Source organism: Miniopterus natalensis, chromosome 18, assembly GCF_054644295.1.
Source record: "Miniopterus natalensis isolate mMinNat1 chromosome 18, mMinNat1.hap1, whole genome shotgun sequence".
NCBI lineage: Eukaryota > Metazoa > Chordata > Mammalia > Chiroptera > Miniopteridae > Miniopterus > Miniopterus natalensis.
Window position 1 is genome coordinate 12,096,995 of NC_142098.1, and position 17,121 is coordinate 12,114,115.

The 17,121-nt window shown below is 52.0% G+C and overlaps 1 protein-coding gene across 1 annotated transcript in view; it reads right to left on the reverse strand.

Moving 5' to 3' along the window:
- CHST8 (carbohydrate sulfotransferase 8) overlaps nucleotides 1-15,373 on the reverse strand; it is a 57,837-nt gene extending 42,464 nt beyond the window's left edge. Inside the window, exon 1 of the mRNA XM_087827096.1 lies at nucleotides 15,202-15,373. Within this exon, the coding sequence (XP_087683222.1) occupies nucleotides 15,202-15,331 (130 nt within the window). The 5' untranslated portion in view covers nucleotides 15,332-15,373. The remainder of the gene's footprint in view (nucleotides 1-15,201) is intronic.
- Between the last annotated feature and the right edge of the window lie 1,748 nt (nucleotides 15,374-17,121).

A 17,121-nucleotide genomic window follows, 5' to 3' on the forward strand; every position in this document is an offset into this window, starting at 1 on the left:
ATCTGATACCAAAGCCAGGCAAAGGCATCTCAACAATAGAAAACGATGTACAACTATCTTTCAGAATATCCCCAAAACAATCCTAGCGAACTGAACCCCACAATGTATAAAAAGGATCATACACCATGACCAAGTGGGATTTATCTCAAGTATGCAAGACTGATGTATTAATGTAATACACTATGTTTACAGAATAAAGGGTAAAATCACCTAAACGTCTCAGTAGATGTAGAACAAGCATTTGACAAAACCCACCACCCATTCATGTTAAAAAAAAAATTTTTTTTTCCAACAAAGTAGCAGTAGAAGGAAACTTCCTTAGACGGTACAGGTCATCTTTACCTATCCAATAGCTACCCTTATACTTACTGGTGAAAGATTAAATGCTCTCCCCGCTAAGATCAGAATTTATTACTTCTATTTCATATTGTACTAGCCAGTGCAATCAGAAAAGAAAAAAAAAGGCATTCAGATCAGAAAAAGTAAAACTCTCTTTATTTGCAGACATGACCCTGCTGTCGGCAAATAAGCCTAGGGAATTCACAAAAAGAACTACTAAAATCAACCAACACGTTGAAGGGTACAAGATTGATACAGAAAAATCAGTTGTATTTCTCTATATTAGCAGTGAACAATCCAGAAATAAAATTAAGAAAGCAATCTCAGTTACCAGCATCAAAACTAATAAAATACTTAGGAATAAATTTAACAAAAGAAGGGTAAGGCTTGTATACTGAAAGCTACAAAATACTGCTAAGAACAAAAGGAAGTCTAAATAAATGGAGAGGCATTCCATGTTCATGGATTGGAAGATTCAATATTGTTAAGAGAATAATTCTTTCCAAATTGATGTTAGATTTGATGCAACGCCAATCAAAATCCCAACAGGCTTTTTGTTGGCAGGAACTGACTAATCCTAAAATTACATGGAATCTTACATGGTTTTACAAAGGCCTAGACAGCCAAAATGATCTTGAAAATGGACTTATACTTCCTGACTTCATGGTGTGTGGTCCTTTTTATAAACTTATGGTAATTAAGACATTGTACTGTTGGAGTAAGGATTTATATATAGATCAATGGAATAAAATTGAGACACCAGAAATAAAACCCTTATATTTATGGCCAATTTATTTTTGACCACAGTGCCAAAGCAATTCAATGGGGGGAAATGATGGTCTTCAGAAAGTGGGGCTGGGACAGTTGGATATCCGCACTCAAAAAGATGAAGTTAGGCCATTATCTCACACAAAGCACAAAAATGAACTCAAAATAGATCACAGACGTAGATATAAGAGCTAAAACTATAACAACTTTGAGGAAAACATAGGAGAAAATCTTTATGACTTTAGGTTAGGCAAAGATTTCTTAAATACAACACTGAAAGCAGGATCCATAAAAGAAAAAAATTGATGAACTGTACTTCAAATTAAAAACTTGTGCACTTCGAAGACACCATTAAGAAAATGAAAAGACAAATCACAGATGGAAGACATTATTTGCAAATGTAATAAGTACTTGGATCTAGAAAATAAAGAGCAACTCAATAAAAAGACAAATAACAATTTAAAAAATGAGCAGATTTGATTAGATTATTCACTAAAAGAGATATTTGAATGGCTAATAAGCACATGAAAATATGTTCAATATCATTAGTCATTAGAAAATGCAAATTAAAACCACAAGGAGATACCGATTCACACCCCCTTGAATGGCTATAATTTAAAAGACAGATAATAACAAGTGTTGACGAGAGTGTGGAGATTTTGGAGGCCTTGTGCTTTGCTGGTGGGAATGTAAATGGTGCAGCCATTTTGTCAACAGTTTGGAAGTTTCTTTAAAATTTCAACATAAATTTACTATACAACCTAAAATATTTACCCAAGAGAAATAAAAACATATGTTCACACAAAGACTTGTGTGTGAATGTTCATAGCAGTATTAGTCATAATAGCCAAAAAAGTATAAACAATCCACATGTCCACCAAGCGGTGAACAAATAAACCAAAATTCCACAAACTGGAATGCTGTTCAGCAATAAAGAGGCGTGAACCACGAACACAAGCTGTAACATGACACATTTCAAAACATTACACTAAGTGAAAAAAGCCCACGAGACTACATATTTTATGATTACACCATGTGAAATGCTCAAAAAACAAAATGAAGACAGAAAGTAGATTAGTGGTTGCCTGGGAGTGGCTGCAAGTGGGCATGGGAGATTTGGGGGGCAATGGAAATATCCTAAAATTGGATTGTGGTGATAGTTGTACAGGTCCGTAAGCTCATTAAAAATCATTGATTTGTACACTTAAAATAGATTAATGTTATGGCATGTAAATTTTAACTGAATAAAGCTTTTTAAAAAAGGCCTGCTCTGGCTCAGTTGGTTGGGTGTCATCCCAGGGACCAAGAGGTTTCGGGGTTTGATTTCTGGTCAGGGCACATGCCAGGTCGCAGGCTCAATCCCTGGTCAGGGGCATGCAGGAGGCAGCTGATCAATGGATATTTCTCTCTCTCTCCCTTTCTCCCTCTCTAAAATCAATAAAAACATAAAAATAAAAAAAAAGGCCCTAGCCCCATGCCCTGCGGCAGGCATTCCTGGAGTTCCCCACTTCCCTCATCTTCTCTTTTTCTGGCTCCTGAAATTCTTCCTGAGTTTCAAAAAAGTTTTTGGTTCCCTTTTACCCAGGGCAGGCGGGCACATCAGCTCAGTCAGCCCACACTGGCCACATTGCTGGTATTTGCTTTCATGAGATTCTGGCATTTTCCACTCCCCGAGAAAGGCTGTGTGCTGCCCTCAGTGAAGCCAATGGAAGAAATGCGAAACAGGCTTGGTGGTCCCCACTTTGGTGTGCTGGCTGTTGGGCCTGGCTCCCTCACTCTCTAGGACACGGGAATGGTCAGATAGGGTCAAGCCACGCTAATGCCCTTTCTTTCTCTGATCGGCCAAAGTCCCAGTCTGGTCTCAGCCGCAGACCCAGTTTACAGCCGCAGAATGGAAGGGGGAGGCAGTTCTGGACGTCGAGAGCTCCTGGGAACAGCGCCGAAACCCCTGCTTGGGCAGGAGCGGGGGTGGATACCAGGAACCCCCTATCCCCCTGGTCACTGATTTCAATTAGAACGGGGACCTCATGGTCCCATCCTCTGCAGAATCCCAGCGCCCAACCAGGTTGGGTGGGGTTCATAGACATTTCTGAAATAAACAGGTGCAAGTGGGAAAGTGCCCCAGCAGTAACAACCCACCCCCCCCTCCTGGCTGTGGTCCTCTTGCTGTCACTGACTGTCGCTCCCTCTCACTCCCCAGGAAGGGACAAGGCCCATACACATTTCGAAAGCCCTTGTATATTGTACCTGCTTGGCAAGCAGGCTTGGTTTAAGCCCAGAAAATCCTTTAATTACTGCTGCTACTTCTGACTGGGTTCTGGGAAGGAACTAATTCAAGCAGCGATCGCTTGGCCAGAAATATTACGAATGTAATTTCATCACTTGGTCTGCCCAGGTCTCAGGCAGGGGGTTACAATAACTGGTTTTGCCGACTTCATGCTGAAATGGCAATTCCTCACCCACTTCTGCGGCTTACAACTGTGGTGCCAAAGTCACCTGCCCCATCCTGGGCCCTGTGTCCCAAGCCTGCTCATGGCAGGTTAAAATGTCAGTGTGCACCCGGAGCAGCCAAACCCAAACTTCAATGGGAAATGTTTCCCACGTGAGTTGTGAGCCCGAGGCATGCACACAGCTCATGATTGTGCACACACACACTCGTTCACGCGATTGTGAATGAAAGCCAGACATGCACACAGATTCACAGAGGTCCCGTGGCTTCACCAGCACCCACACGTGCACAGGTTGGAACACGTCTGCCATGCACAGAAATGAAGCACGCCCCAGACATCAGTGTGGGGGTGCCGTGCTGGCCCCAGGCTTGCCCTCCAACACCGAGTGTCACACAGTGTGGCATTTACAGCTCTGAGTGGCTGTCAGTCACCATAAGACCCTGTGTGTCTAGGATCTGAAGACCCAGGTTCTAGTTTAGGCACTGACACTTCCTGGCTGGATAATCTTTGGCAAATGACTTTGCCTCTCCATGCCTCAGTTTCCCCATCTGTAAAATGGAGACAAGGTGCTGTGAGGCTTCTGTGGGAGAATATTTGTAAGGCACGTAAAGTGCAGTGCCCGGCACACAGTAGGCACTCAGCACTCCCTACCTCATCACTGCTCAAGCCACTCTCTGAGGTGCCGCCTCCAGGATCCTGTTGGGACTCTCTGGTCCCATTCACATCCCTGGTGGCTTGGCCCCAGACAAGTGTCCTAGGAGGGGAAGAAAGGCCAGTGCAGCTGTCCCTGACGTGCTGTCACTGTGGGAAACAGGAAATCATTTTCTATTTACACCCAAGTGCACTCCACAGACACCCACAGCCCACTCCCCAGCTCCTTGGTGAAGGGCCCACCCTTGCAGGAAGATGATTCATCCTTTAGTCACAGCAACAAAAGCTTGCTCTGGGGTGCTGATATTTGCATATGAATAACTGCAAATGAAGGGAGGTTTTCACTGTGTGTCCCACCCAGACCCCCACAGGGCCCTTGCCCATCCACACACCTCTGCTGACCAGTCACCTTCTAGGCGCCCAGGTCTCATGCCTGACCAGTGAACAGTGAACGGTATCTGGCAGGGCTCCTGTCCCTCTGAGCCAGAAGGAGGCCCTGCTGGTCAGCAGGCACCTGGGAGGGCTCTGCCCATGACTCCCTTGGGGTCTGGCTTGATGCAGTCCTGTTGGGGCTGGAAAGTTAAGGAGTCCCCTCCTCATCAGGGGGACCCACCACCTCTCTGTCGTGGGGGGACTGACGGGAGAGATGCCCAGGGAGTGGGGGGCAGGTCTCAGCCTGAGGGAGGCTGGGATATTGGACAGACCCTCTCCTTCCAGCCCATCCAACCAAGATGACTTATTGTCCGACTCTGAAAACACCTAAAATTTGAGCTGCCATTTAAAAATCAGGAGACTTCACATAAATATGTTACAGATTCCTAGTTTCTTTTAAAAAATGAAGAGGAGGATCTGGCCACTTTGGGCAGCACCCAGCACAGATCTCTGGGCTGGAGCCACGCAGCTGCCCACCCAGGGGCTGCCTGTCCACTTCCCCTCCCGACCCCACTCAGTGTGCATTTTCTGGTAAACTGGAGACCCCACACGGTTGCCACTGACATCCCCCCTCATCACCCTCCCCCCGGGCTGGCCCAGACTCTGAGGGCAAAGGTCGAATGCATTCAGAAATGGCAGCTCTGGGGGGAGGGAGGAATCCCAGACTCTTTTCCCCGCTGCCTTTCACAGGACAAAGCACAGGACCCACAACCAAAATGTGGCGAGAGGTTCAGTCCAACCCAGGCTAGGAGCCTACCTGGGCTGAGAACCACTGGCCAGACCCTAGACCCTTGACCTGCTTTGGGGACAACCAAGTTGGGGAGAAGGGGGAGCTTGGATGGAACCAGGTACCCTATAGGTGGTCTTTAGGACTTCTGGCCAAGCCTTAGGGCTCGCTCAGTGAGAGGCACCCTAACTTCCTGCCTGGGTCCCAGACCGTGAGAATGGGAGACCCCTGTGCTCCTGACCCTCTGTCAGAACAGCTAGCCGGGCAGGGGGCCCCAAGCAGAGGCTGTCGGGGGCAACGGGACCCATTTAAGTTTAGCTGTTTCTCCCATATAAATAAACATTTTGAATGAAAGAATTGTCCACTGAGTTCCACCGTGATTCAAATTAATTCTGCAGAGCCACAATCTGGGGAAATAAGATTTATAATGAAAATATCAGCAGATGTGTAACTGTGAGCTTCTGGCTTAGGTGGGATCTGCCTGAGCTCCCAAGTTACTGCAAATATTTTGGGAAGGAGAACACCCACATTGACCCTAAAGCCACATGAAATGTGCCACCATAAACAGGAGAAGTGCATCAGCCTCCAGATCCAGCCCTTCAGCGCCTCCATTGTCATAACTACCACCATGACCTTTTCAGGATTTAAAAAACCAAGAACTGCCTAGTGGCCATGGAGAAGGACAGCAACCATAGCAACGGTCCTGTCCTTGGACCCTGTCCTGGCACAGAACCGTGTCTCCACTGCCTGCGTTAATAGCGTAGGATGGCAGGGAGGTGGGTGGGGCCTCGACGCCTGGGCTAGGGTTCTACAGACCCCCCCACACTGCAGTGAGCGTCGTCTTCTGATTCCCTGTGTGTCCTGAGCCCACCCCTCCACCCCCCATCCCACAGCCCTGAGACTACAAGCCAAGTGGGGCTGAGCAGGGAGGCCAGCCAGGCAGAAGGGGCCGCCCCTCTGGGTCCTTGCCACTTCGGGGCTGCAGTCCCGCTCTGCCCTCCGCTCTTCCTGGCAGATCTCCTGGGCTCGGTGGGGGCTGGGCTCTAATGTCAGGTGGCTCTGCTAAAGATGCCTAAGCAGTGAATGGAGAGAGGTGGGGGAGGTGGGGGGCAGCCCCCCACCCCGGTCTGGAATACCTCCCCAGCACCACCCCAACATTGGGCTCAACGCCAGCCTAGCTGCAGTCCCAGCAGAGTAATTCTGGGGCATCTCACACAGAGATCTTTCCTCTCCTCTCGGGGTGTCTCCAATTCATTCTGGGCTTGGCAGAGTGGGAAAGGGGTCAGCCCACACCTGAGCCCCGCTCTGGGCCTGCGGACTCATGACTCATGTCGCAGGTGAACAGAGCCCGATTCACGCCCTGAGTGGGGGGCCCAGGGGAGCAATCGGCCTTGGTGCAGACACTACCTGAAACCGGGTCTTCCGGGCACCGGTGCCAGCATCGGAACTGCCCGCCCTGCTCGGCTCCCACCCAGGCCCGGACACAATGGCAGACCCAGTTTTCCAGCTGGACTGTAATTTCAGAAGGCTTCGCGTGGGCATCATTAACCAAGACACCAGAGCAACCTGGGGCTGGGGTCAGGGAGGCGGCCGCTGCCGAAATCGGCGGGGTGTCAGCAAGAAATGCCCATTGAGGAAATGGTAGAAAAACAGAGAATACAAGAAATGCAGACCATGACTTCAACTAGTAGCAACAGGCGAGGGCAGAGTGAGCCCAACGAAAGTTTTGTAACCAGTCAGGCACATCTGGGTTTGAAACCCGCCCTGGGCCACTCTGGCTGCAGGACTTTGGGCATCTGACTTAACCTCTCTGAGTCTAAGTTGAGGACAATGATGCCCCACAGGGTGAAGGAAGGTGAAATGCAGCACAGTGTCAGGCGCCAACAGCGATAACTGCTACTACGTTCCATGCTCATTGAAGCTAATTACATTGTCTTGTTTTAAAAATTATTGTCACGCATGTGTGGAGCTCCATGGCTTTCAAAGCCATTTCTGTCCTTTACTTCATTAGAGCCACCCGATGATCCTGTCTTCTATTTTTAGCATTTTACTTTAGTTCCTTTAAAACCCAAGTCTTGCTCTTATTGGATATAATTGTCCCAATATTCTGTTCTGCTCTCCTCTTTAATTTCCCCACCCCTAGGAACCTTTAGCATAACAATTCTGGGACCATTTTCTATTAATATGAATTTTCAGATTACAGCAATATGATGTCTGTTTCCTAATTTAATTAGGTGATTCCCGTTATTAGTTCCTACACGCTCATTATTTTTCATTTAGCAGATTTTAATGCACCAAAGGAAAGAGAGGCTCTGGCTGCAGACCCTCAGGGCATCTTCTGCAGGGAGGAGGGAAATGTTCTCGGCCCCTGCAGGAGGGCAGAGGAACCCAGGAAATGGAGACAACACCAGGGAAGCAGAGGCAGGGAGCTGAGGGCGGGTGCTCCCACTTGGAGCAGCCCAGTCTCAGGTGAGAGAGGGTTGTGGCAGGTCAACTCCCACTGCAGAGATGGGGCCCACGGTGGGTGCCGAGGTCAGGGCCCAGGGAGGGTAGTAGTGAGGATCCTTCATGAAGCCCTGCCGCTCAACACACAATCAGAAAAGGCCCAAAGCCAGCATCCCAAGGGCCCCCCAAACCCACTGGATTCCGGGTGCCCACACCTGAGGGCTCATATCTGACACCGCCCCCCTTTATGTCACTCACTGGCCAACTGCCAGGTGGGGGCCCCATGTCTCCCTCTGCACCAGTACTGCCCTCTGCACAACTCCAGGGGACACCCTTCACAGTGCAGTTTAAGTCAACACTTCCCGAGAATTAACACAGAACACAGTGTGAGTGGTGCCCCCAAATGTGCAGGCCCTGCCTCGGTGCGTCCACCCCATCGAGGCAGGCGAGGCCATCCCCGGTCCCCTCTCTGTCTAAACCCTCACATTGTCCACACAGAACCCACCAGGGCTCCAGCTCACTGACCACTCCATGGCACCAGAAAGAACCCCCACAAAGCTGTGCTGGAGATGACAAGGAGGAGGGGGGAGGAAGCCAAGGGCCACGCTTGGAAGGGGCACTGTTACAGGCACCTGACCCACAGCCTGACTTTGAGAGCCTGGCGCATGCTGTGACGAGGAGAGGGCACTCCAGAGAATGAGAGCAGGGGATGGTTTCCGCAGAGCACACTTTCTTTGCTGTGGCCGCAGACAGGCGAGTGGAGGGAGGGCAGAGCGGCCTCGTGAGCCCAGCGGCACTTGGCAAGAGCTTCGGCTCACTGAGGCTGAATTGCCTAGAAACACCAGGTTCCGAGAGGCCCAGCCCTGCTGATTTTGCGATGATAGATTGCTAGCTACTTAACAGGATGGATCACTGCAATTACATGTCACTTCTGATATTCACAGTCACAACAAGGAAGTGTCAGCCTTGCAAGGTTTGTAGGAAATATATATGATGTTCCGCAATGCCGTTAGAAAACGGTTTCAGGAAACAGACTCGAGAGGATTCCAATAAAACCCACCTGTCCAGAGAGGATTCCAATAAAACCCAGCTGGCCGGGGCTCCACGGAAACTGGAGGGGCTGGCTCCCTGGCCCAGAGGACCGTGGGCTTGGACACCCCGACCCAGCAGGCTGCCCCTCCCCCGACAGCCAAGGAGGGATGGCCACCAAGTTTCCATCTCCCCCATCAGCCTCACACAGGTGATGTTAGAGCTGTTAGAGCCTCGCAGCAGTTACGCTGTGGCCCTGGCCCGCCCCGGGCTTGGGCCGGTGGTGTGCGCTCAGAGCTCCCAGGGTAAACACCTGGACAGAAACGGTCATTGTAGGAACAAGACAAACCCTCTGACGTTGCAGTGTAGCCTCATCACTGGCACAGGCAGGGCTGTGTGTCCCTGGTAACTGTGGCACCGAGAGTGAGGGCCACACCGCCTCCAGCCAACACAACCCCGCCTCCAGGGGATTGGAGCAGGCCCCCCGGAATTGGTCAGGCCCATGGCGTTAGGATTCTGTTTCTGTCGATTTCTAGCTGTGAGATACTGGGCAAGACACTCATCAGTGTGTGCTCCGGGGAGAAATTCCAGACTCACTCAAGCCCACTTCACTGCTTCTGCAAGAAACTCACAAATCCCCTCCTCCAAGAAGCCCTCCTGACCCTGCCAGGAGAACTCTGCCCTCAGGTGTGTGAGAGGGAAGGAGTGGGTGTATGACCTGTGAATGAAGATGTGGGTGGAGGCAAGGTGGGGCAGTCGGGGGCTTCCTACTTCTCTCGCCTGGTTCTGAGGTCTATGGGGCTGGAGTGCTGAGCGGAAGAGTTATAGAGTGACTCCTCACACCCTACCAAGCATCTCAGATGCCATCTGCTTAAAACAGAATGTGTAGTCTACAGCCCCTCTGCCCGGCCACTCCCTGTCTTGTATGTCTGCCCCAGTGAGTGGCACCCCTGACCCCCATCTGCCAGAGCCAGAAACCCACGTGGAAGCCAGCCTGAACGGAGATGGCTGCCTTCCTCACCCTCCACACCCTCTCACCCACGGGATCCAACTCTGAACCTGACCCCTGATGCCCTGAATCCACCCCACGCCGTCCCCGCTCACCCTAGGCCTCACTCACCCCCTCCCGGCTGCTCTCCTGTGGTTGTCCCCTCCTCTTCTCCTGCCTACATGCAGCCACTAGAGAGGGCCTTTTAATAGCCACCCCCGTCAGAATCCCGAGCACCCTGTGACCTGCGGAGAGGCTTGCTCTTCCGCAGTGCTCCAAGGGCTCCCCGGGCCCCAGCCTGGCTGTGTCTTCAGCCACGAGTCTAGATCCGCAGGGCGCACTCCAGCCCCGAACCCACTGGGAGTTCCTGCCACGCCGCACTCTCTCGCGCCTCCAAACATCGATCCACGCTCTTCTCTCTGCCCAGGCTCTGCTCCGGGCCCGCACCAGGCAACACTGAGCATCACGGCTGCTGGGAAGGCAGCAGGTGCGGCGGGCAACAGCCAGCTCCGAAGCCCAAAGCGAGTGGCCTTGGGCACAGCTCTTAACCTCTCCTACCTCAGCGGGCTCATCCGTCAAATGGTGTAACAGCACTTAGCTCATGGGGTTTCGAAAGGATTAAATGAATGCCAAATACATGGAGAGAGCTGCGGCAGTGCCCGTCACGAGCGAATCCCTGAGAGCGTGCACCACATCGGTAGTGGTGTGTCCACCCTAGGGAGTGCTTGGCACCTGCCTGCAAATGTGAATAGTCATTGCTTATAAGAATCACATGCATTAAAACATGTGAAGTGCTAACACAAGACGTGGCGTGTGGTACATGCCCCGAGGTTGGTTGTTATTATTATTACCCTTGAAGGCCCTGTGCCCTGGAAGGAATGACCTGGGGCAGGCTGCAGACCGAGACATCATCCGAGCTGCCCAGTCCCCTCTGCCTGCACTTGGGGCCCCTGAGCGGGATCTCCCATCACGGCGGCTGCCCTCCCACCCCAACACCCCAGTACCAGCCCCAGCCCCCAGCACCACCACCCACAACTCCACAGCTTTGGGGAAGCAGAGTTACACCACTTTCAGACAACTCACTCTACAAAAACCAAACATTAAGAAAAACGATTTATAGTGTGCTCGCAACAGAATTTGTGTCATAAAGTCAATTTTTTAATGTATCAATGAATAAGCCAATCAACCAGTTGGTCACTTCGGCTTCATGGGTCACTACCTACGACTCACTTCATCCCATTAAAACGAAATCCATCCCACTTAAAAGAATGAGGGCTGATAAAATAGAACGTGGAATCCTGCAGCCCCACCGAATGGCTGGACCTAGGCAACTGGCATCACAGAGGAGGGCCGGGCAGATGTGCGCCTCCGGAAGGAAGGACCTGGTACCGCATATGAATTGGGGACAAAGAAAGAAGGTAAAACCAAATCTGTATCCGATTGAACAGCTAATTTACTTAACTTATAGGGAAGACAAAGGACAGAAGGCGATATTGAACTATACCAAGCAGACACAATCAGCAAAATTCCCAACTGTGGGCAACTCTACAGGACTTGTGACCCAGTTTCCTCCAACAAATAGCAAGAGACAAATAAAGATGGAGAGGGAATCTTACAGGCGGAGGAGATTCAACGACTCCCCCACCAACTGCAGTGTGTGGGCCTGACCTGAGTTCTGAATACAAAACATTGGAAATAAAGGTATTTATAGTATTTGTGAGACAACAAGCTATCCAACACCGGCTGGATATTTGACATTAAAAATTGTTGAATGTTAAAAAAAGAACTCTTCTCTTTTACACTGAGAAATATATTGCAATAGTTATAGCTGAATTGACATTCCACCTGGTATATGCTTCCAAATCATACAGCAGGAGGGAAGTGGGTGGCGATGTGGATGGGGCAAGCCTGACCACGTCGGGGGTGCTCGGGGCATGGGGTTCATTGCACTGTTCTAATTTTCTTCTGTGTGTTCCAAACTCTCCGTAATAAAAAGTTCATAAAGAAAAGCAGCTCAGCCCTAGCCAGTTTGCTCAGTGGTTAGAGCGTAGGCCTGTGGACGGAAGGGTCCTGGGCTTGATCTCCAGCCCCAGGCAGGGAGTGTGTGGGAGGCAACTCACATCAATGTTTCTCTCTCTCTCTCTCTCTCTGCCCCTCTCTTCCACTCTCTGGAAAGCAATGGAAAAAATATCCTTGGGTGAGGATTTAAAAACATTAAAAAAAAAAGGGAGGGAGGGAGGGAGGGAGGGAGGGAGGGAGGGAGGGAGGGAGAGAGAGAGAGAGAGAGAGAGAGAGAGAGAAAGAAAGAAAGAAAGAAAGAAAGAAAGAAAGAAAGAAAGAAAGAAAGAAAGAAAGAAAGAAAGAAAGAAAGAAAGAAAGAAAGAGAAAAGCAGCTCATAAAAATAAACATTGAGTTTGCCCAGCCATGGGCGTGGAGCCTGCCTCCCGCCTCCCAGGGCCAGTGTGTTGGGATGCTCTCCGAGTCTTCCACTTAGGAAAGGGGCAAGTCTAGTCTTCTGGGTCAAGAGAGGTTCCTGAGGCCTCAGAGCCTGGCAATATTGAAAAATAAAAAGTTGGATAGGTGAATTCTCTGATACACAAGGAAATCTAATCTTAGACTGAAGGTAGGTTAACTGGCAGCGATTCACATTTCAAAAGATTTGATTTAAATATAGCAAATGTTTTTGAAAATATGGCTTGATTTACAAGAGTTGGCAACTCCATAAGATTACATCTAATGCACGAGCCAGGTGATGTTTGCTGACTGCTCCCTGAGAAATTCAGCTGCTGTTAACACCTGGTAGCTGAGGGGAGAAATCTCAATGACACCCCAACCCTGAGGGAACACAAGTAACTAAGAGCTCCAGCGCACCCTCTCAAGCTAGTTTCCAAATCTTCACCTGTCTTCCTCCCCCTTCCCACCTTGGTCAGTGCCACCAACAGCAGGTGCCAGTGACTCTGTTCCCAGGGAACTTTCTGCCACTGGGAAAGACGGAGCAGCCTGCGTAGAATTTCCTCTGTAGCTCCCCCCGCCCCCTCAGCCTCGCTGGATCTGGATGGCAGGGCAGCCTCCCGTGTCTGCAACTCCCACGGGCAGAAATCCACCCAGAGAAGGCTCGTCCAGGGCCCTTGGGGCCACCCACCCATGCAACTGGATACATACACTTTGTAAGCACTGGTTTCCAACAGATAAATGTAATCAAGGTTTATATGCTCAGAGAAGCCAACAGGATGGGATTGTTTCACTTGAAAGATCAGAAGAAAATTGTAACTAATGTTGTGGAAAATTACTTTGATATTGCTTTCTGGGTACCGAATCACAATTAGGCTGCTGTGAGAAGTACAGGGAAAGAATAAATGAATTGTAACAAATCAACACAAACAGCCTGTGTCAGGAACACTTTGCTCAGGGAAAGTAACGGAAGCATTATTTAAAGTTTTATGACTGTGTTTGATGTGATTTACCTAAAGTGTCAAGGCTGCCCATCACCTGGCGTGTGGCGAAGGTGGTCGAGCTCCATTTACAGCCAGAAGAACACGGCTCGGGACCCAAGCGTGCTCCTTGCCTGCATCGGCCGGGCGCACGTGGTCCGTGGCTGCAGGGCATGCTAGCTTCAGCTCCCTTCCATCCTTCACACCCTGCCAGCCCCAGCCTCCGAGATCCAGCCCCCAGCCCCCGCCCGGCTCACCACTTCACCCTAGAAATCCCAGGGATACAGCACCTTCCCCTACAGTGCACCACGGATGGTGTATGGCCCCTGTCCCTGCTGGACACCACAGACACACTCCCTCTCTCCCAGGCTCGTCCACAGAACACAGACCTCAGACCTCAGCCATGAGGACCCTCTGCCCATGTGTGCGCCCCAGCACACACACGCACAGACTCGCAGCACAGATGTGTGTTTCAGGACCCCTTCTCAGGAGCTTGCTTCCTCACAGATAATACACACTGCGGGGTCAACTCTCAGTTCGTCCTAGCGGGCTGCCCTGTGGGGCCCGATTTGGCTGACACAGTCATTATCTCACATAAGGCTGCAAAGTCCCCACAGGGGAGCCAGCTTGGTCACATGTCCTTGCTGGGGAGCAGCCAGACCCACTTGTGACAGCCACCATCTGTGAGGGTCCAGCCAGGCGTGAGTCAGCACCAATGACTGGCTGCCGTCTCCTGGGACACACGGCCTTGGCTGCCTCTCACTGACTCAGTGATGAAAGAATCAACTCATAGGCCTCCCCCGCAGGGCCTCTGATAGCAGCCGCCAAGCCCAGGCTCTTAACTCTGGCCTCCTAGAGCTCCTTCTGCCTTCCCACCTATTGCCTACAGGCCCACACTCGACCCCGAGAGTGTGAGCCAGCCAGCGCTGAGGGTGGCTGGGGGGAGGCTGCCTGCCTGAGGACCCTGTGCCCCTCTGAGGGCCAGGTGCCCCCAGGAAGTGCTCTGCCCCCATCCTGTGTGCTGCTGGCAGGGATGGCGTAGGAACCTTCTGCCTGAGCGCCCAGCCTCCTCTCCTCCCCATGTCCTAGAGCACAGAACACATGGGTGTCTTCATGGACAACCCCCCAACAAGGCCCCCGGGACCACTGCTGAGAGACGCTGGGCCTGGCAATGGTGCTTTCCTCTCATTCCAAAGCTGAGCGAGCCCTGGCCTTGGCCCTGTGTCTGCTGCCCTCCAATCCTGCTGTGTTCTCTGGGGCAGGGGCTGTGTCCCACAGGCAGGCACCTTGCCCGAGCTCCCCTCTCCACATCCCACCTGCCCAAGGCTCCAGAACCATTTATCCTGCTCTCCCCTCACTGCCATCCCCCTAGTCCCCAGCAGACACCTGCCAGTCAGGGAGGGTTGCCCTCCAGTGGGCCACCAGAGACAGGTGGGATGGGAGGCAGCAGGTGGGGCGCCAGCAGGAGTAGACTCGGCCTCAAAAAGCCAGGAGGTACCCCTAATCCCTCTGCCCAGGCCAGAGGGGCTAGATTCAAGGGGTCCCCAGGGTTCGACAGAGAAAGAGTCCCACTTGGAGACATGGGTTAAAGGAGACATCATTCACCCTCTGATGACCCAGATTATGTGGAGAGGTGGCAGACTCCTCCTTAAATCTGAGTTTCACTGAAGGCAACAACCAGCTGAGAGATGGGCAGCCTGGCCATCATTCCCAAAAGGAGTGCAGAGGCTAGAGACCAAGAGGCCAGAGGTCAGAGGTCAGAGGCCAGAGCCCAAAGGCTAGCAGTCTGACACCAGGTACAGTGTTCCCCATATTGAGGCTGATGCCCGCCAGGAAGAGGCCAGGACCCCTCCTTTGCCTGCCAGGGGTCTCGGCACAGATTTGGCACCAGGGCAGCCTTGGAGGGCAAGCAGGCGGCAGGGCCGAATGCAAGGGCTCACCTGGCACCTGCTGGGGGGCGAGCTCCGTGGAGTCCTGCAGGCTGATGAAGAGGAGGAGGCCTGCGGCTCCGAACAGCAGGATGGAGGAAAACATGCAGGCCAGCCGCATCGTTCCGGCACGTAGGGTCATCTGGGCCTTGCTCCGGGGTCACCTCTTGGGTGTGGGAGGCGAGTTCTTCCCTCATTGTCTATACCAGGTGTCCATCAGGCCACAGTCTACAGGGCAGAGAAGGGGAGAAAGATGGTCCATCACCGAGGCGCAGGGCCCCCTGGGCGGGCTGGAGCCCCAATCACTGTGAGTGACCGATTGTAATCCCTAGAGCCCTCAGCCCTTCGGAACTTACTCAGGTGTGTCCCTTCCACCTTTTCAAGTCCAAAGAGGCTGAGGGAAGTCCAGTCACCACCTGTGGCTGGGACACCAGCTTCCCTCCAGGGTCTCTTGTATGTACTGGCACTCCCAGAAAACCATGGAGAGAGACACACTCTGGCCTCTGTCTGGCGTAGCCCGAAGTAAGGCCCCGAGACCCAGAGCCAGGGACAGTGGCCACCCACCTGCACTGTCCAGACTTTGAGCCTCTAAACAAGCACACACGCACTCCTTAGTGGGTTCTAGGTACAGGCAGGACTCCAGGTCCTTGTCCCTTGCAACTCGCCCTGTGGACAGTGAAGGCCTTGGATCTTCCTCTGCCTGGTCCCTCCCTGTGAGATGTGCGGGACAAGGTGTCCACAGTGCAGGAAGCTTTGAAAAGGAGCCTCTCAGGCCCAGAGGATGTCAGGGACAGATGGACTCCCCCACCTGGCCATTCCCCACACCAGCCAGAGCTGTCCCTCCCTGACAGACTGGATGGATGGGCTGGTGGGATTGTGGACAGTCACACTGGCAGAGCTGATGCTCTGGCCAGATCACGGTTGTCTCTGATCTTGAGGCCCTCAGGCCTGGGGTTGATGCAGGGCAGCCAGACCAAGTCTGGCAGATCCCAGGCTCAGAAGCTGGTACCAACAACCTCATGTTCTTACAGATGGGCACTGCAGACCCAGAGCTTACATGCAACTTGCCACTTACCCTGGTTCCTCCTGAAGGGGAAGAAATTCCAAATATCCCAGTATCAACCAGTGACCCCGGTTGGGCCAGGCTGGGGGCAACCCTTGCCATTTGCTGCAAGGAAGGATGCCAGCTCCTGCAGTGGGGTGGCGTGGGTGCTAAAGAGGAATCCAACCATGAAGGCCAGACGGGCAGATATCCCAGGACCTCCCCCTTGAGACTCACTCTGTCTCCCTACTTTCTCCAGTCCTTACCAGCCCAGGGACACCACTTTCTTTCCATCCAAGGAGCCCTAGCTTCCCCATCCTGGAACAGGGCAGTGTCCAAGGAAGGCTGAGCCAGGTGGGCAGCTCCCAGAAGCCTCTGAGACCACAGGTGGGTGGCTGGTTGGGCCCCAAACCGGATGTGCTGCTCAGCACAGGACCTTTCTCTGCTCGGGGTCTCCTCTGTTGCAGGGAACCCATTCCTGACCTGACACCCAGGGCTGGGGCAGGAAGTCCCAGCTATTGTACTCTCTGCGTCCAGCCTGTGGGGCATGAGGCAGGAAGTGATCATAAGAGAAGCCCCTCCCTCCCCTACCCACATGAAAATGGACTGGACTGTTCTCAGGAAAGCTCTGGGCTGAAGAGTGTTAAATTGCAGGTTTGGGTTTCTCCCCTCTGCAGTCTCTGTAATTATTTTTTCACTCAGTTAACTTTAATTAACCTGCCCCAGGCCTCTACACACAAGGAACGCGCTGGGCTCTCTGGGCTGTGCTGAGCAGGTGGTTCCCACGACCTCCCAGCTTTTAGGTTTGGGAGGAAGCACTGAGCCAGGCTCAGCTTTGTTTCTGGAGCTGGCTCTGGGGTGTCAGGTTGGTCCCCACCTCACTGCAATGG